Here is a 21,610-nt window from a genome sequence, read left to right on the forward strand (position 1 = left end):
ACAGCTGCCTACCATGAGATTTTTTTTCTTTTAAACTCTTATAAAATGGACTTAAAGTTTCTGTTTGATTCAATGGTAGATTCTTTCACTAATGGGACTAATAACCCCCAACGGGGATCCTGATCCATACCCCAACATATCAGTCCCTATTATCCACAATCTGTTATTTGGCTGTGAGTCTCTTTAGAATGCTCTGCAAACCACATACCACAGGGCCACCTCTGCCTCTAAGGCACCCCCCCCCCATTCTGAAGGCTATAGATGTAGCCTTTTCCTGAGAACCCGAAGTGTATCCACACTGTGACTGCCATTCACCCTCACAATGTGGCTTAAGCCTCAAATGACTCTGTAGAAATAGGCTCTCCACAAGAGAAATCCCATGCTGTGCTCAGCTGTGGACCGAGATCCTTTTTCCAATATACACTTTTTTTTTCTTTTAGAATAAAATCACCTGCCCCACTCAACTTTACTTTGGACACAATGAATGTGATGGGAAAACCCACCCTTCAACACAGCTAATAAGACTGCTTGTAACACCCCCAAGGAAATAAGCAAAATGAAAGGTGATTGCCCATTTTCAAGAAAGGAAAAGCAAGTGAAACTACCTGCAATCTAACCTAGTCGTCATTGGGAATACCATACAGAGTTCAGTTGTGTCCTGGAGGCTTGACATACAAGTATCACACACAAAACTATCACTAAATAAGGTCATTCCTCTTAGATATCCCTAGTGAACATCACACACACACACACACACACACACACACACACACACACACTGCATTTTATTAACTTTGTTGTACAGCTTGCTGGATAATTTAAGAACTATAATTGGGTTTTCTGTAGGGATGGATGAAGCTGGGGCTGAAGGCAGCAGCCATTTCTAGCCACATAATCAGCCTCTGTGACAAGCTTGAATTGGGGAATTAAAGTGGCCTTTCAGCCTGAAACTCACGATTCTATGCCAATAGCTGCAGGCTATTATAATAGTTGGAAAAAGAGGTTTTTCTTCTCTAATAGCATCTAAGCTACAGATGGTGGCCCACACAATTTCTCAGTCAAGCACACACATAAGCTTGCAAGTTATTCCTGTTGGCTCTTCTTGGAGACTGGCTGGCTGGCACCTCCCTCAGTAACCAGGGATACGATCATAGCTCTCAGCAATACTTGCCTTGTACACAATCTCACCGGTTATATGATTGCTAGTCCCAGTATCTCCTGATGAAATCAGCCAGATTATTACTACAATCACTACCCAATCCAAACCCTGGGCTGCCTGAGGTCATATCTAGAACATCTTTAACCAAATTGCTTCTCATAACTTGGACCACAATGGTATCTCATGTTTTGGTTCACCATAAAGTAAATGAACAACTTTCATGACATACAATAATTTTTCTCTCTATTGGCCCAAAGGATTTCTGTTCCAAAAGTGACAAAAGAGAGATGAAAGAAGGTGACAGAAATGGTTCTTTTCCCTTCAGAAGTGTCATATAGCAAGAAAAGTGGTAAATCTTGAACACTGGGCCCTCCTCTCTAAGAGTCTAGTCTAGAGATTAGAGAATCCCTACTTAGATGGACTTCTTCTAGCATAATAAAGAACACTCTGGAGGAGATGGGACTGACTTAGCCATTTGTTGCCCACAGCTGGAAGCATTCTTACTCCAATCCCTCTTCAGTCAAGAGCCTCATACACAGAAGAACATGCACTTAGGTGAGAGGAAAGCAGGGTGCCCCTGCCAAGGAGTCCCATGGAACTCCAAGGTGTTCACAACATCGTAGTGGAGAAAAAAAAAAAAAAAGGATTGAGTTTCAAAATTATATCAGCTTTATTTGTCAGTGATGATGTAAATGATGTCTGTGTCCGTAGCAACAGTTAGTGTGTTTGTATATCAAAACAGACTCTTCAATGTACATTGCACAGAGAGGCTAATTGGTTGCTGCAAACTATAACTCCCCTCTCTAAAGTTAATTCACATACAAAAAAGTCAAAGCTTTCTCATTGTAATAATAAACAAGCTGATTTTCCATATCCCATAGTCTTTAAAAATTATGTGTACTTGGTGCGTGCATATGCGGATGGACACACACACACTTTATACATATACTCAATATATTTACTCTTTTGGTGCCTGAAGTACACAAAGTTAGTTTTAAGGTTTTCATAATTGGACAATTATTATTTCAAGGAAAGTTAATAATGAGAGAGAGAGAGAGAGAATTAACATCACCAAAAAGCATATCTAAGGAAAAGGAAGTTATTCAACATGACAACCTTTCGTACTTTCTCAATCGAAGTACCAAGCACTGCAGCATGTAGCCTTACCCTTCACATGAAGCTGAGACAACAGCTACTATTTATGCCCATCCCTAGTCTTCCTGTTTTATAAGAGCCTCCTGTGACAGTCAATGGAACCAATGGTGATTGTTCTAATGTCTGTTTCATTTTCAGACTGATGCCTAGCTCAATAAAAAATAGTCACATACCCTCACCTTTCCTAATGCTTCACTTAGAAAAGGACACAAATATTTCACATTACTAATAGCAAAGTCTCTTGGCTAAGTCATTTAACTTCAAGACAGTTCTAACCACAAGTAGCATTTTTGACCTTTAAGCAGCCAAGAATATATGACAAAGCTGAGGAATAAGACACTGACTGCAGACATCACTGTGAATGACAAGACATGTCCTCAAGATATATGCATCTTCTTATGAGTTATTGATTGTACCCAAAGCTTATAAATCTTGTGTAGTAAGTAGGGGTGTCTATGTGTCTAACAAATCAATGTCAGGGTCTGTTTGCCAATCTCTACATTTTATACAATGACAAACACCAGTAAACCATTACACCATCATCCCTGTTAGGTATGACAGTCTATGAGAAATGAGCATGTCTCAAGTTCATTGTGTCATTCTTCATTACATAACTGATTTCATGCTTTCTAGTTATAAAAAATGAATTATAATAAATTATGCTTTTAGTAACATCTTTAATGTGAATATTTAAAAACCGAGTGTCGAGAAGATAAAATATTTGCTCAGCCAAGTAGATGCCTATATGTATGTCCTTCAAGAGTCTCCAAAGATCCGATTCCAGATGGCTAAACAGGTGACATCACAGTCACATTGAGTCAGAGTCTACCTCCACTAAAAAGGCTGCCTCCATACAACCCCAATGTCTTATCCAGGGAAATGTTTCCAAATCTTAAGTTACAAGAAGAAGGGAAGCCAACCTATATGCACCCCTTGAATTGTGTAGCATCTAATTCCAGACATCAGTAATTTCTAAAAGCACAAACCATACCAATATGTGACCTTTTGTCTTGATAATTCCTAAGTAGGCTTTACATGAGGTTAACTTGTTTATGAGTCAGTTAGCTTAGATTAAAATAACTTTCAGAGACCTGGAGATTATCAAAAGTACCAGCCAACAGTAAAATTCTATCAGATGAAGTAGTTTGGCGAGCAGTGCTAGTATGGGGCTCTGTTTTTGAGGTCTTGTACTCAGCTTTATTTCAAGGAAACTAAAATGCTGGATGCAGCATCAGGGCACTCGAGAAGAGGGATACCTCAAAAGTGCCGAATCTGCTGGAGTTGGCCAATGGTTTGAGACGTAACTAGGTAATAGTTTTTTTATTGGCTCAGAAATTAAAATTATGCTAATTAACACTGAAATTTACTCTAATGCAATGAATTATAAGAGAATGGTTAACAATGAACATTAATACTTCAACAGTGTTATTTCCAAAATGGGCCATAAAATGGCAGTCCTAGTGATAATGCCCTAAACAGAAGAACTATGACCAGGTAAATAGAAGGGCTGTTACTGGATAATAGAAGCCTAAACTCAACATTCCTCAGGAATCTCAAAATATAAGTTTCTGTTTACCAGAGCTTTCTTAGCACCTCTAACAGTCATCAAGCTCTGGTAAGGATATCTAGTTACCAGTTAGTAGAAACAGCTTGCATCAACAGAAAGCACTCGATCCTGCTGACTATCATGTACATCTGCATGCTTTTCCACAATTTTGCATTTCTCTGTCCTTCAAGAGATACCCATGGTGGTTTGATGCCCAATTAACATTATTTTCTAATGGCAGAGTGGTTTCACTCTTCCTTCACTTACAAACCAGAGTAAAAAAGGGCTTGAACAAGATGGACATGGATGCAAGAAATAGGGTACATGTGGCAGAGATTATAATTTTGTTTTCCTATGTCTGAACTCCCATAGTTAAGTGTTCTTATCACATAAGTACTCTGAGAGTATATTTACAATAGCTAAAACTCACTGTAAACTCATCTAAAGTATGCACTATTGCTGGACTCCCCACTACCTCAGTTACTATTTCTGAGGTATTTCACATATGAACCTGACCTTCAAAGGAAGAGTTAATATGTGTGTCAGTTTCCACTGCCACAGGGCCTCAGCACTCTACCCATGAGGCTCTACCCATGAGGCTCTACCCATGAGGCTCTACCCATGAGGCTCTACCCATGAGGCTCTACCCATGAGGCTCTACCCATGAGGCTCTACCCACAGGCTATTTTTTGAGAACAGAGGTCTAGTTTTCTTACCAACGTATGTTGAGTACAGAAACAAAACAAATATCCCCTAGCTTCAGTGTCAACTAAGGATGAAGCAGAGCTTTGTGACTCAGAAATATGACTGAAGTCTTGGAGGTGGGTCATCAGGAGATTTAACCTAGCCTCATGTCTGGTCTGACTGTGGATCTGATTCAGAGGTACAACAGCCATGCCATGTCTGACCACAGGATGATAGGAAGGAGAGGACAAAGAGTGCCTTAGCCTCCATGTAAGGGTCTCTCCTCAGCAGCATCACCAGAGCCTGGACACCATGATAAGATTCCTCAGGTTGCCTTTCCTTGACCTCTCTCCAATCACATCTACAGGAACAGCTTCTCTATGACCTGAGGAAAGCATATTTCAAAGATTAAGACCCAGGGTTTCTAAGGAGCATTTTATCTGCCACCCATGCTGACAGAGCTCTGTCCCATCTCTAGGGGCCTAAGCCTAGCATGGAGCTTCTGTGGACCCTGGGGTTGAACTGCTGTTCTTTCTGAAAATGTCCTTAAGGTGGTGGTTCTCAACCTGTGGGTTGTGACCCCATAGGAGATCAACCTACCTTTTTACAAAGATCATATATCAGATAATCTATCAGATAATTACACTGTGATTCATAACCATATCAAATTATAGTTATGAAGTAGCAATGAAATAATTTTATGGTTGTGGGTCACTATAACGTGAGGAACTGTGTTAAAGGGCCACAGCATTAGGAAGGTTGAGAACCACTGACTTAGAGAGAAGAGGCTAGGAAACTCAGAGAACCTGTGGTATTGACCCCTTATTGTCCAGCCCTTTATTTATAATTACCATGAGAACCTCACTCTTGAACACATTATCAAGATCTTTCTTGTATCCTAAATGCCACTTGAGATACTAGTACTCTACTCAAGCCAAAGCCAGATCAGATGCTTCTGTGAGGTCAGACTCTCATCCGAGATGGTAAAGTTCTTCCCCAAAGGGGCACAAATCATGCTGTCTATCAAGGCACTAATACACAGGCTAGACAGGCAGGTAGAAGACATATGGAACCCTGATGACTGGCTCAACATGCACCACCCAGAGATGAAACATCTTGGGCAAAAACTCCAGAAGCACAGGAGCAAACCAGCTTGTAGAAGGCCTCAAACCTCAACCACTTCTCAGGTAGAGTTCACTATGTACAGGTACCTCTAATCATGTCTGGGCCATGCAAGGCTCTTAGAGCCACAAGGCTACCTTCTGGTGATCATCCTCATCCCAGCAAAACAGTCACAGAACCCAGACGTTTAAAAGACTCCATACAAATGCTGCCCAAACTGTAAGGGTTTGTCAGCATGGGACAGAAGCCATTCCTCTGAAGTACTAGGTCCTTCTTTTGAAAGGGAAACTGTGACTGAGTGTTTTTTAAAGGCTTTTTTTTTCAATAGCACAGAACTGCAGAAGAGGTAAGCCTTTAGTCAGAAATGATTTGCATATCAACACCTCATGGAAAAACTTTACCACCATGTGGTTGCTGGGAATGGAACTCAGGACCTCTAGAAGAGCAGTCAGTGCTCTTAACCACTGAGCCATCTCTCTAGTCCAGTGGAAGAACTTTAAATACAAGGTTCAATTCTTTTTAATGACTCTCCCTTGGTAAGTGGTCCCTATACCTTTGTTATTTTAAATGTCTGCTGGAAGGAAACTCATGGTAAACAAGTTATGTCCTTTGTGAATTCTGATGGTCAAGTCACATTCCAGGATCCAATACATAAGGGGTCATCATAGGACCTGATTTTGAAAGGACTAGGAATGGTGGCACACACCTTTGATGCCAGCACATAGGAGGCATCCACATGTTTATCTCTCTAAGATCAAATCCAGGCTGGTCTATATATTGAGACTGCGTCTCAAAGGAGGAGATTCACTGGCAAGATGGCTCATTAGGTCAAGACATTTGCTGCTGCTATGACTTATGACCTGAGCTCTAGCTCTGTGATATACACAGTGGAATGAGAAAAACAACCCCTGCAAGTTGCCCCTTGACCTCCATGTATGTGCAATAGCACATGTGCCTCCCTTACAATAAAACCCCCCAAAATGTGGATTTTGTAAAAGTTTATTCTTTATATGCATGTCTGGTTTGAGCACATGCATATCTGTGCATCGGAAGTGTTTAATGGCCTAGAAGGCCAGAAGAAGGCTTCTGGAACTAGAGTTCCAAACTGTTATGAACGGCCATGTGACTACTCAGACATGAACCTGGGACCTCTGCAATACCAGCCAGAGCTCTTAAACACTGACACACACACACACACACACACACACACACACACACACACACACACACACACACGTCAGAAGCCAGAGATTTCAGAAGTGTTCAAACAAGCGCCTTGGTTCTGCCCTGGCCAGAAGTCAGATATGCTAGAAAGTAGGTCTGGGTTTACCTTTTTAAAATGAAGACCCTTACTAGAGGCTACATATGAGGGTATGACAGAAAACTCTAGATCCTTAGATCCTATTGGCTTCCGGTAAACACATATAGAAGTGGATTCTGGTCAAAAGAATAAAATTTGCTTCTGGCTCTGTGTCTGGAGATACTACATTCTGATTTTCTCCCAAGATTAAAGCATTGCTTTCTACTGTCTTACCTGATAGCCATGAAACTAAACTAAGAGTGAATCTAACTGGGACTATCAATTACCGATTAGAGACCAACCCCTCAGGGAGGTTGCTTCATATAAACCCATGCTAAAGAGATGAGAGGTATATTTATTCCTTTAATGAGATGGTGTATCCATTCTTCTGAGAAGCCCCTCCTTTGGTGATGTTGCTGATGGACCCACTTCTATCTACATCTGCAAAACTGGTCTGCCTTTCTGAGTTACTTAAAGCATGGACTTTTTCTTTTGAATCTTTTCTCTTTCCAAAGTCTTGGTCTGCTTTGACTGGTACTTTGAACTTTCTCATTCTTTGAGGCTACTCCCAGTCTACCATGAGGTTGATTTTATAGAACATCGCTTTCCTCCCTCCTTTCCCCCTTCCTGGCAGTTGGCAATGTTTGCACTTTGCCTGCTCAGTTGTTTCTGTTTTAAACCCCAATACAGTTATCAGTGAACTTCCTTCAGAGTCCCTTTCCTAATTATTATCAAGAGTAAGAATCTAAACAGGGAACTCAAATTTCCCTTACAAACTGCTATTTTATTAAAGTCCAGAAAGGAACCCAGTATGAAACCAAACATTGCCAAGATAGGACAGACAGCATCCATGCCAGCACCTGCACTAGCAGGGATTGGATAGACAGGCTGTGCTTTCTGCAATGAGTAGAGACTGGAATAGACTTCATTTAATGAGAAGTTAAGAGCATAGATCCAAACCTAATAAAGAAGGGCCCCACATAGTACATGGACTTCCCTAAATTGCACAGGTGGTAGAATACAGGTCCTTAGTACTAGGGAAGAAACATCACCAAGTACAGTATTCACATGGCACACTGGGGACCAGCATGAAGCAGGTACCACTGGAGCATGGAGTAGATCTGCAGTGGCCATCACTCTCCCACACTATTCCTTCTGGTAGAATCTTTATTAAATCTATGCATAGACAATTGATTCTAGAGTTTGAGAAGGCCCAGGACATCTGTTGGCTTAGTTTCGTTCTTATGCAGTACAAAACAAAATAGAACAAAACAAGACAAAAACAAAAAACAAAAAACAAAAAAACAACACTCCAAATTTCAGACACATAAAGTAAGACACTTCTCCGCTGACATGCCAGTTTTTAATCCTGGAGACACTCGTGGTCCCAGGATCATCCAGCAGCCACGGCAACAAACTATTGAAGATTCCTTTCCAGAGGACTCCTAGGGTACCAGCAAAACATAACTTTATACTTGGTCATGAAGGAGCAATGAACCTGAGTCCTGATGGGGGTAGCACTAATGACCTCTACACATGGAAAGATTTAGGTGAAACCCATCATTCTAAGGAAGTCAACCATAGCAGGGTAATAGGCATAGCTCTTCCATTGAGTGCCCATGATCTGAGTTCTATAGGAATCCCTGAAGGAGAGTGAAAATGTTATCTCCCTCAGTTTCTTCCTGACCGAATTCCTCTTTTTCAGAGACACCAATTCTGAAAGTCTGTGTTAACATTTCAGATAACAATTTAAGGAACACCACCAGCTAGCCAACTTAAATGCCAGTGTGCCACTGTGATAAAATGCCAAAATCCTGTTTCTGGGGACTGTTTATAAAACAAAGGGAGAACAAGTGCGTCAACCATGAGCATTTTCAACTTCATTTGATTTAACAATATTTGGAAGAAGGCCAACAAAATGATTTCAGGTGTAATAAAAATGCCAAGCTTTCTGACAATTGAAAGGTGATTTGGGATAAACTGAGGGGAACTTTTCTCAATGATTTTGTGTTTGGATGAGTGAGAGAGGAGAATGCTTTGCTACTGAACTGCTTCTTTTTCCAGAGAGTTGTGATTTGAACAAGAATGTCCCCCATAAGCTCATATATTTGAATATTTAGTTACCAGGGAGTAGAACTGTTTGAAAGGATTATAAGGACCAGGAGGTATGGCATCGTTGGAATAGATATATCCATGTTGGAGGAAGTGAATCATTAGGGGTGAACTTTGAGGTTTCAAAAGCCCATTCCAGGACTGGTCACCCTCTTTCTTCCTCCTGCCTATGGATCAGGTTGTAGAGCTATTTCTCCAGTACCATGTCTGCCTATGTGCCATCATGCTTTGTGCCATGATGATAATGAAAAAAACCTCTGAACTGAAAGAAAGCCCCAGTTAAATGTCTTCTTTTATAAGAGTTGCCCTGGCAATGATGTCTCTTCACAGCAATAGAGCAGTGACTGAAACACTGATGTATCTTGCAAGGATCAAAGAGAGTAGAGGGCATGATGCTGAGACAAGAAGGCTCAAGTGCCTTGGGGCTGCCTGTATTACCTTTGATATCGGTAGGCTCCTCTGGTCCAGTCCATGTCCTAAAGGGCTATAAGGGATAAGTGATAGAAGAGAAGGCCCTGTGACTTAAATTGTATGGTTACAAGGAAGAGAGAGTAGAAGAAATAAGGCTGAGAAGAGAGCCTGTACAAGGTCTTCATGTGGCTAATAACCTTTCTGTGTTTTAGCCCCATTTTTCAGAACAGACAAGATCCCACCACAAGTCAGAGTCCAATGTGCTTTGGGAATCAAATTGGCTTCATTAGGCATTAACCAATTAAGGAAATTTATGTGGAGAGCCGTGCCGCAAGCAATCGCCATTATAAAATGGTGCTGGCCTTCGCTGTGCCTAACTAGTAAACAAGCCTTGTACGCAGGTGTGAGAGTGAACTCACTTCTAGTCACTCCCATTCTCGGGGTGTAAGAGTGGGGTGATGGGCGAGCAACGAATCAGGAGCTGTCACGCCATATCAGGTGCTGAAACGTCATGCTGCGGGCTATAAAAGCGGCGCCATTTTCCCCCTTCAGGGTCTTCCTGAAGAAGTAAGCAATAAAGCTTTTGCCACGGAAGATTCCGGTTTGTTGCGTCTTTCTTGCTGGTCGAGTGGGACACAATAGATTTAGGATTAAATGCAATATAAGAAGAATCTGTAGATCTATTCATTTTGTTGCTTACCTTGGTAACTGAGTTTAAATCCTTGCCGGTTCTGTGAGTGGTCACTATAGAAGCGGATGAGGGTTTCGTGTGTGGTGCTCAGCAATGATGTAGGCAGGTCAGGGCCACTGAACTGGCCCATCATTGGACTGCTGTGGTAAGGGCCATTCTGGATCTCCAGGTAGTCATGGTTGGCTTCAGTTGAGAAATTTAGAAATTGGATATGTGCACCTATGAGAAAACATGCAATCTTCAGAAAGTTTATGATAATGTATGCAAAATGGGTGAATAGAGGGTATATCACTTCATTTCTGAAAGAAAGGGTAACATGGTAGAGGCAATACTGTATCTTTGAAGACATACCTTAGCTTAACTCTGTGTGCTCTTTGTCTGCAAAATTCATATCCATTAATCAATTTCTGTCATGCATAAATACTGCTAACACAGATATCATTTTTAAAATGGCAACTTAAGGAAACATCACTACATCAATGATTATAACAAAAACACAAGGCTGGCCTCACACACGGCATGTTAATCATGCTTTTATCAAAAGAAAAGTCAATATTAAAATAAAATAAAACCTAAACTATGAACATTAATAATAAAAGAAGAGAAAATTTTCTTTCTTGTTCTCCCCTCCTTCCCATAATGTGGTTCAAGAGATCAAACCCAGGGTGTCCTACATACTAGACCAGTCTTCTGTCATTGAGTTCATCCCATTCCCTCTTGATTTTGATGGTAAAGAATTTTTTTATGTTGGAAAGTTAAATCCAGTGCTCACATGAGCTATTCTACCTAAGATTAGATACAAAAAAATGGTGTCTCCAAGAAAGAGGCTCATAAAAAGTCAGGCAAAGGAAGGGCTATGAAGGGCTAAGGAAGGAGTTGTGGACAATAAAGAAGTAAAACATTCTATAAATTTAAAAATTCTTCAAGGAAGGACATCAAACTATCATCCTTCTAGTGAACTTAGCATAAGGCTGACTATCCTGTCAGAATTCTCTTTGCCAACTTCTCTTTCAAAATCACTGAGTCAATGCTTAGTGTCATTTTAACTTCATAGATGAGCACAGAGGTTCAGTAGCATTAGCTATGCTCAGTGTCACAAAAAGAAGGTTGCAGTGAGGTTTATAAACAGCTCAAATGGACACTGTCCTTGCTTCTTGTGGATTATCATGATGCAAGCTAGAACAGAGCCAATACCCCAGTGACTTAAGAGCATTCTGCTGCTTCTTGGAGAAAATGAGTTTGTATTAAATGTGTTGAACTTGGCTCAACAATGAAGGAAGAGTGAGAGAAGATGGATGGTGTGAAATTTTTGAAAGAGGCTAAGGGGACAGAAGTTAGAAGAGAAAGAAATATTTTCAATTAGTAAGCCAAACTTTGATTTTTTTCCCCATTAAGTGTTGGCTTCATATTATATCATCTTGGTGGATACACAACTTTCTCATTGGGAGGCTAGTAAGGGATGAATGCCCAATCTGTTATTCTGGGACAAAACAAAAATTCACAAGAAATTCAAAGACTACAGCCACACCAAGAGCGAACTACATGGAAGATGGCCAACATCCAAACAGCAGAGGGTGGAGTAAAGGTGGCTTTTCACTTCCACAGAATTAAGGTTGAAAAGAAAGCAGAATAACAATTATAACATTGTGAGCAAAATTACCATTTTGAGAGGGATAAAGTATCCAGCCACATATCACACTACCTAATACCTATCAGCAAATGAAACAGAGCTTGGCTCTAATCTGTCTTAAAGTGGGATTGTATCGTTATCTAATTTCTAACAAACTTCCTCCAGTTTGACATTACAGAGCTCAACTGAAGGGATTAGAACAAATACGGCCTAGTCACCCTTTTATTATCTCATAGAATATTCTAAAGCTCTATGAATATAGCAAGAGAGCCAATCTAAGAGTATATCTCTGCTGAAATTTACACAGCACCCTTTCATCTGGTCGTAGTTATGCTTTGAAGATCAAGTGCAAGTGCGGAGTCCACTGCACAAAGGATTTGCCTTCTGATTTTGACAAAGCTTTAAATAGTAATGTGGCCCTGTCTTTGGAGCAAAGCACTCATTTTCAGCTGATGGAATTTATGAGTGTTAACTATTCTGCTATGTGTAGAGCAAACACTCTAAAGGACCTTTTAAACTTTCCTTACTATACCACATGTTCCACTTTATAATTTAGGATATTACTTTCTTACATCACACTACAGTTGTTCATAAAGAAAGGGATTATCAAAACCAAAATAAACAAAACCCAAAAGAATATCTAGTTGACATTTCTCTTAACTGCATCTTTACACATACTCAAGAAAGCAGAGCCAGCAATTCCAAGTAGATTCTGCTTCACCAAAGCAGCACACATGACAGCATCAATCACTAAAAAGGAAGGAAATTAGCCTCCTACTATGGGGGAAGTGGCTGTTGAGACAGAGACCATTTAAATGGCCCTTGATAGCTAGTATAGGCCAGACATGAGAGGTGGAAAAGGGAAAGTCATCATTGCATAATCCTAATCTTAGAGTTTGTTACAGGTTTGAAAAAGCATATTGAAGAACACGAAGTTTAAATGAAGAATTGTGGGTAGGACAGGGGACTCCAAGAAACCATGATTATTAAATGAAAATTCTCGTGTTAGCCGTGGGCTACCTACATCTATGTTCTTGGCTAAGTTGGTCACTGAGGCCTAATGGATCATGCTGCTGGATGCATGCCAGAAGTAGATGGGACGATGGCATTGCTGCAAACCCTTGCATATTATAGCTTCAGGACATAGGGATATCAGGCTGTGACTGAACTAAAAATCCCTCTTCTTGCTGCCTGGCTTTCACAGCACTGGAGTGTAGTACCATGTAAGTTTCTGGTGGAGAACTGTCACTAACTGTCCTGTTTGGCTCCAAGTCTGCATTCTACAGTAGGAACATGCCAGTCAAGGTATGTCTTCTGGGGCAATCATGGCCCAACTGTTATCGATATCAGTTGTTTTCCAATTGGATTGAAGGCCTATCCCATAGGAGGGAATTTAGATCTGGTACTATAAATTAGGCCTAGGAGGTCATAGACTCTAGTGTAGAAACAAATGCTACTATTGTGTTAAACAGATGAGATTTGTCTGTCAAATTGCTTTCTAATCATTTGTATTTGTACACAAATATTACTATTGCTGTTAGCTTCAATTAGCTCAATGGAAGGGAACTCCTTTATATAATAAAAGATGTACTAGAGACCCCCCCCCCAACCTGGTCAAACTCCCAAGATTAAATGACAATTGATGTGTTATAGCAGCCTAATAATCAGGCATCTACATCATTCAATCCTCCAATCCCCCCAGACAAAGATGCCCAGAAAGTAACAAAAATAACAAAAATATATAAAACCCAGAGGAAGGGGTACAGTGTTGTTCTCTGAATTAAAATATGCCTTCCTCTATGGAGGCCCAAGGCCCTTTAAGACTCTTGAAGTAAATAAAATTTACAAGACAATAAAATTTAGAAGTCCATAAAACTCAGACATCTCAGGAAGTTCCTGAAATTAAAAGATTCACACAGACCCTTCACAAGATTTTACATAAGCAGTAAGAACTTCTGTAGACAGGAGAACTCTGAGCCAAGCTCTCTGTAATTTGTACAGGGAACTCCGAGGATGTTGTCCATTCTATGATGGGACTTTTTTGAGAAGCAGCTTCTTTTGAGACAACCATGCATCTTTAAGTAACTCCTCAACCGTATTCCCATAAGTGATCCCAACAACTCACTGATTCACTAAGTTGGACTTGGGTAGAACTGTTTCTTTGACTTGCCATTGGTGCCCTATCTATAGAGGGATGTCTTCCAAGGAAAAGCCACACAAGTCCTTGAGGCCTCTGTCTTCGTCCCTGGCCTTTGCCACTTGTATGACTCCTAATAAGTCCTAGGTCAAGACTCTATATGCTGGCCCTCTTGAAATGCCAATCAAGCCCTCCTCTTACCTTGTCTATCTAAGCAAATGCTAGCTGACAACATCTTCTGTCATGTACCTGCTCATGCTAGCCAGGGTCTTCATCCCACTGCATGGACACAGTGTTCTCTAATGAGCAAGTTGGCCAGTTATGTTTTCTCTAGAACTGTCTCTCTGCATAGTCATAGTTATTCAAGGAAGATTTCTTTGAAAACTCCACAACCTTCTAGGACAATGGTTTATGTATAGCTTCTGGTCATTGTGGTCCTTCATCATCTACATACCAAGTATCTAGGTGCCCAGTTACTACCACTTGGGGTTTCCATTGAGTCCCTCCCTTGGTGCACATACAGTGCAGCTTTAGAAGAAAGGGAGCAACTAAAGGCCAGATGAAGGGTCTACAGTAAGAAGGAAGATACAAGGGAGGTGAAGGCTGGCATGGGAGAGAATTAGAGACTTTCACAAAGATCATGTGCCTCTGAAGTCAGGGCAAAATAAGATATTTGTGTTTATAACAAAACCACAAATTTTATAAACCAGATAACCCAAAAGTCTGAAAGGTAGTAGCTAAAATTTTAAGTACATCTTAAAATTTCATAAATCAATAACCAACATACTATATAACTAAAAAGTTAATAAGATGCTGTATTTCCAAACTTATGTTATACTGCATTTAGTATATCTTATGGTATGAAGAAAGCCCTAAAAACTGCCACCAAGAGTCACCACTCCCGAATCTCAGAAATAGAGAAGACTAGGCAGAGATGGAAAGGAGGAGACTGATTACTTATGGATAGAGTGTCATGGCATCATTCAGTTAATTAAAATTTCCTTGAAGGGAACCACATGATTGAATGAATTTTTAAAGTTTCTGCTCTCATTGTTCTTCTGTTAAAGCTTTCCTCAAATCTGAGACCTACTTCCAATCTAAAGACACAGATAAGTCAATGGATCGTCACAGTCACTCAGGGGAACTCTGCCAGGTGGAATGACTCCTGACCCACTCACCATAGCCAATGGGCAGTGATATCTTCCAGGTGCAGTCCAAGTTGTTGGGGTATGAGCCTGGGAACCCTGGGCTCAGGATCACTCCACTCATGCTGGTTAGTGTCCCACCACAGGTGGCTGTTAAAAAGAAGACCACAGGAATCTTGTAGAGTTTTGTGCTTAGCAAGGATACCTAATTTATCCCAGCTTACTAGACCTCACTATTGAAGAGAAAGCTCAAGGGCATGGCACAGGGTGTGTGTTTGGGGGGGAGGTAGTATCTAACAACAGCTTGCCATGTAGGGCATGTGTTCCAGTTACCCAGGGGTCCAGCTTTCCTCCTCACTGTGGGATACTTGGGAATCAAGATTCTTCTGGACTTGCCTTCTGGCATTGTAAGCTCTTAGCAAAGGCCGGCTGATTTAACAGTGCATTTAAAACAGGCATCAGGTTGACTGTGGTTTTACGGTTCCCATTTGTGGTAGTATTGCTACCTATCAACTAACTGTTCGCTTATGCTCCTACTGTATGTAAATAAATGTACGTATGTTCCTACTGTGTGCAAACTAATAAGAACCATCCCTGAAGCCCCACAGCAGTGATGAAGGCTGGGGTTCACATGGCCCTCATCTGACAGATGGAAATAAAGCCAATGAGACTATGTAATTGGCCTGGTGATTCACAACTGGGATAGCTCCTCTGTTTTCCAGGATGCTCCTTCTGTCTGGTTCAGGGGTCCCAGTGTCCTGAGTAGGCCTAGTCCTTGGAGGGCCTTTAAATAGAGAATATAGCTTTCTGCAACCAATTATTCCAGAAAATTCCACCTCATGAAAATAGTCTGTATCAAAATTGTGCATATGCTGTCCTACTGTGTCTACTATTTGCCAGTAAAGAAACAAGGCAGATTTTATAACAATATAATTATCTGTTTGCATTGGTCACAAGGCTGAGTAACCAGGAGACTCTGGGTTTGACCACTTATGACCAGCTAAAGAGACACTTTTGAAGTACTCAGCTCATGTTTTTAGAAGCCTCTGTCGGAAAACATGCACAAGTAGATTTTTTTTAACTCTCAAATTATTTTCAATCATCAAGGTTAGATAACTTTACCCACCAAGGGCAAATTTTTACAAGGCAAACATTGTGACTGTGGTTAGTTGCTTAAGACAGGCCACTGAAACTTGGGTTTCAACATTCTTTATGTTCAAGAACAAACTTTACATCTTCTGCTGCTATGATTCTAGACATCAGCTCAGACGAAATCAGCATGCCCATAACTTCGAGAGCAGCCTAGCAGTGGGTGAGACTCATGTGTGAAGCACACACTCTGCTTCCATGTGGTTCCTAGGCCTGCACTGGGCTAAAAACATGCCAGAATGGGGGATAAACCAAAACCCTTCTCCACACAGGACCTTCTAGCTGCAAGGAAGGTTGATATGAGGGAGGACACAGGGAGAACATAAACAGAAAATGGGAAATGGCCACAAAGACAGGATGAGTGTCCAGTGGTAACAAAGTTTCTTAAAAAAAAATTCTGATTTTGAGTATGGGCAAAATAAAGCAGTATCTGTTATAGATCCCCAGCTCATTAAAGCAGGGTTGACATGGTCATTATTAACAAGACCTAGCCAAGCTGGAATGACAAGAACCATCCTCAGTATTGTTATCCTTCCTGAACACAGGAAAGGGACAGTGTGCTTGCTGTATCCCATGAACATCTATGTACTGGGCACAGGATGACTTCCTGGTGATGTGAGAGCTACCAGTGCAGGTGTGCCTTGTACTTATAAAAAGAGCTAGCTGATTAACATCAAACCTGAACTCCCTACAAATGTGATCTCTGTCTACCTTACTTTGGAGTACTGAAGGAACCCCATTGCCAGTGTATATCTAAGAAAAATAATTATGCATATGAGTATTTTGGCTGTACATATGTCTGTGTACAACGTATGTACTTGATATGTACAGCAGAGGCCAGAAGAGGGTGCTAGACCCTTTGAAGCTGGAGTTACAGCTAGTTGTAAGCTACTATGCAGGTGCTAAGAACTGAACTCAGGTCCTTTGGAGGAGCAACCAGTGCTCTGACCACTAAGCCATCTCTCCAGTCCCAGGCTTACTCTGTTCCACAATGACCAGGCTGAAGCTACTTCTAAGATGTAGTTTCTTTGATACCTTTGCCCCCAACCCGCTCTTGCTTATCCTTTCTCATTCTGTCATCTCATGCTCAGCAAGCAGTCTGTGTGGAGAGCCATCAATAGATGCTGTGTTTCAAAAGAATGGGTGGTCCTTGCTACCGAAGTTCAGCAACTTTCCATTTTTCTAGATTTATATATCTCACTTTGTGCGGATTCCTCATGCTCCAGCACAAGTACATGCATTTTTATTCCACGTCACAGGTCACACACTGTTGAAAACACCACAGTGCAAAAAGTCTGCAATCCTGCTGGCCTAACTCTGCTGGGGGTCCTGGCAAGCTTCCTGCCCCTCTGAGCTTTATGCGATATTAAGAACAGTCCACATTACTTAAGGTCTGAGAACAGAGCTGGGTCTTCAGTGAGTTCTAAAAGGCGGTTTCTGTACCTTGACTCCATAAGGTCTGTGGTTATAAGGAATTAGGACATGAGGTTTCTGGGAAGCCAGTGAGTAAAATATTATCTCTTTACAGACTCCTACCTTCCTTGGCTCAGATAAACCTGGAGTTAACAGCTACAAAACACTTTGATTTCCTATGTCAGCCTTCATGGCTCATTACAGTTGTGTGGGAGTTTTGGTAATGGGAGATTTCTCTGTATGCCTTGTCCCAAACCATAATGTCAGTATTTGCTCATATATATGTTCTAATATTAATACTAATATTATATATGTATATACATACATAGCCTCATTAAAGGACATGTAAAAGACATATATCTTTCTAATCTAAGTTAGCTATTCAAATTCAAATAAAACATTTTCTTAGGAAGTACAGTGCAAACACAATAACCCTCATGTGAATATGTCTGCTGGGAGACAGTTCCACTTCAGAGTTGAAAGAATCAAAATCACCATAGTTAGAAAATGGTAGCTCGCAAGGAGATGGGTGATCTATGTAAAGAATCTCAGGCTCCGTGAAAACCTTCTGCTTTGTCTTCCAGACTGAGGCTGGGATACAAACCTCCATTTTACACAAGGAGCTTTTTGTGTCGAAGGTATGTTAATAGAGAAATTTATGTTTGTGTGTCACAAATAAAATCCTGGCCTCTGAGGAAGAACGCCCTTGAAAGAGAATATGATGGTGAATACAGATGAGAATTATTTTCCAGAGCAAGGCTGCTATAGAGCATTGAGTTTTGTTTGTTCACTGCATTTGGGGCCATATGTTATCCTCTATATCGAGTCCCATTCACCAGTTAAACTGTATATTTCTCAAAATCATTGTATAGCTAAGACTTGTTTGAGAAGCATGTCAATGAAACACCAACAGTTATCATATTGTTGACTTGGGGGACCAGCATAGTATATCATCATGGTCCTCAATAAAGTATATCCTGAAACTGAGACCAGCCTAGAGGATATGTCACAACATTTAAAGCTGTTCAGTTTGTGGACACAGATGGCTCTTTCTCCTAAAGCAGTCCTAGACAATATGGGCTTTCTGAGTAGGGTATGGGCATCAGAGATCTGAACGTGGCAACAGCTGCGGCCATTGTGGGAAGACCTTACAAACTCAGGAAGTGTCAGATAGCCTCTGCCGCAACCAGGCAGGTTTTTAGACAGACATTGATATAGCCTTCATTCTGGATCTGATGAACAGGGTGATGAACCAGACACAAATGTTGTCAGAGTTCTCTGGCTTGTGGGAAGATGATGTAAATGAGGTTAATGGTACTAAACCTCATGAAAAGCCAGCTAGCCCAGGCACAAGGGGCAGAGGTTAAAGGTTTCTAGGAATCTGACAGATAAGGTAAAGGTTTACTCCAAACTCAAGAGCAGCCAATTCCCTCCATATTGTCTGGCTGCAATGCATGGAAAGATCAGAAGTCGTGTTTAAAAACTGGATGATAAACACCTTAAGAACACTTTATATAAGGACAGATTTAGTGCTGCTGGGTTTGTTGTTGGCCACAGTCTCTGTCATACCAGCTGCCCAGTGAACTAGAGGAGGCGGGGGTGGTTGGAAAAGTGTGCACAGTTTCTAGGGCAAGGACAGGAAAAGGAAGTAGACACGAGGCGGGTAGGTGGGCTATGCAGGTCAGAAGTGTAACCCACAAACTGCAGAAGCTGATCACATGGCTCTGGTGCGGGGCTGCCTGTCCTGCAGTTTGCACTGTTATGCTTTAAGCCTCAGGCATAGCTCTCCCCCCACAAAATAGGCAGTGGTTCTCCAGTGCTAGTAAGGGTGTCTACACATAGCTGTCATGGGCCCTTCAATGTAGAATACAAACAGACCGGTTTCTGAAGATCCAATGACTTGCTTGTAATTCTGAGCTTTGCTTCTACAAACACGCCTTTCCTGAGGCTAAGAGCATGTTCAGAAAAGCCATTCAGCCTGTCAGTACTCTTACCATCTTCCTTCATAAATTAATAAATTGGGATTCTGACATGGATTTGAACTGTTTGGCACTTTGAGCTGGGAGTCTCAGAGCTTCTCTGTGTAGCGTGATCTGAAGTCCCTTCAAAAGCTGAACTACGGAATTCCACAGGGAGGAGCTACTTGCATGCCTGTGACTTCCCCCTGTGTGAATGTGCTCTCTAATAGTGTGTGCTTCTGAGAGGGACAATGGGTGCTTTGAGTGGGCCATGGAAGGACATACGTTAAAGCAAGCTGGCTGGATGAGGGCCACTTAGCAAGACTGTGCAGGTGTACTTACCAATGCACAAAGGGGAAGGGTAGTTCCAGCGACGTACGGTTCCTGGCATACAAGAAATGTGTGAGCGGCCCTGTTGAAAGGCAAACCAGGAAGCTTGTTTGTTATTTCAGCAGAGCGTTTAGGAATGAAATGTATAGGAATGTACTTACCTTCTTTGTCTCTGAAAACTGTGAATCTAACTCTTATAAATGAGTCTCATTTGGAAAAATCAATTAACACCAACAAGGTCCTTTTCACTAACAAAATCTTGGGTACATAAAGAAGCAGCATTCTGGCTAATTTTTCACCATGCCCAAGGAAGGCAAACATAATCAGACAGAGTGTGTCTCATCTCCCCCCAGGAGCAGCTATATCACAACATTTGGCTTCAGAGGCAGGGGTGACTGGGGGACAAATGGTAGGTGCGGAGAGGATGGTGTGCTAGAATTTGCTGCCAGCCCATTTGGGTTACTTTCCTGACTGTGCAGGAGCCACAAATTCATCCTCACTCCGACCTCTGCAGTGTAACTGGCCGTTCGGTTTGCTTTGCCTGGCGAGAGGCACCTTCTTGTCTGTAGTAAAACCAATCCTCACAACTCAGGGTCTTGTGATCCTTGAAACAGAGCACTGTTCAAAACTTGGTCTTCTAAAAGCCAAAACAGCAGTGGAGAGATTTGAAGGGATGTACTGTGCTGAATTCTTTCTAAACAGAAAGCTCTAGATCAGTGATGCTCAACCTTCCTAACGCCACGGCCCTTTAACACAGTTCCTAATGTTATTATGGTGACCCCCCTCCCGGACCATAAAATTACTCTTGTTGCTTCTTCACAATTGTATTTTTCTACTGTTATGAATTGTAATGTGAATATATAATAAGCAAATGGCCATAGGGGACTCCTGTGAAAGGGTCACACAATCCCAAAGGGTCGGGATCCACAGGTTGAGAGCCATGTCTCTGGAGGAGGTACCCTTCAGTGGTGTTCTGTTTTAATCTTCCCTTCCTCTGATCATCTCTCCTCATACATTTTCCCTCCCACCTAAAAGTGGCACCAAAGGGACTAAGGCAAAACTCCACACACCAGGGACTCAGAAAGCATAAATTTACATGTATGGCCAACATAGATGAGGGGGTTGGCTCCCTGGAGCTGATTATTCTGTTTAAAAAACAAACAAACAAACAAAAAGCAAAGCAAAACAAACAAACAAACAAACAAAAAAAACACCTTAACTTCAATTTTCATTCTTACTGGAATTAAAAAAAAAGTTCTAAAAAAAAAAAAGTTTCTTAGCTTTGTTTATCAAATGTCAGATAAGTTCTTGTCTTTACTACAGTGTTTGGGTTTGAGTTATGGTTTCACTTTGTTGCCCCCTGCTAGCTTCAAATTAAAATCCCTCTGCCTTGGTCTCCCAAAGTGTTAGGACTAAAATCATGTGCCAACACACCCAGTTGGAAAGATGTGTTTTTCAAGAAGACAATCGGATGCCAAGTTGCATGTGTTTATATATCCCTTGGCCCATTAAATTGTATTTAATAAATTTCTTCCTGAATTATGGTTAGACATAAAGGGCAAAAGCCTTTAAAGATATTTATTGAAGACTGCCAGTAAAATGGTCATTTATTACAAATCGGAGCATATTCCGCTATGGACAGTACCATAAACAATTTGGATGAGTGAT

General features: G+C 41.2%; 1 protein-coding gene across 4 annotated transcripts in view; it reads right to left on the reverse strand.

The window, feature by feature from the left end:
• Positions 1-21,610, reverse strand: part of Csmd1 (CUB and Sushi multiple domains 1) — a 1,642,848-nt gene that overhangs the window by 121,012 nt on the left and 1,500,226 nt on the right. For all 4 annotated transcript variants that reach the window (XM_006508931.4, XM_006508930.4, XM_030243874.1 and 1 more), the window contains 3 exons: positions 19,955-20,024; positions 15,126-15,242; positions 10,190-10,399 (listed from right to left, as the gene is read on the reverse strand). In XM_006508931.4, the coding sequence (XP_006508994.1) occupies positions 10,190-10,399; positions 15,126-15,242; positions 19,955-20,024 (397 nt within the window). The remainder of the gene's footprint in view (positions 1-10,189; positions 10,400-15,125; positions 15,243-19,954; positions 20,025-21,610) is intronic.

Source organism: Mus musculus, chromosome 8 (genome assembly GCF_000001635.26).
Source record: "Mus musculus strain C57BL/6J chromosome 8, GRCm38.p6 C57BL/6J".
NCBI classification, from domain to species: domain Eukaryota; kingdom Metazoa; phylum Chordata; class Mammalia; order Rodentia; family Muridae; genus Mus; species Mus musculus.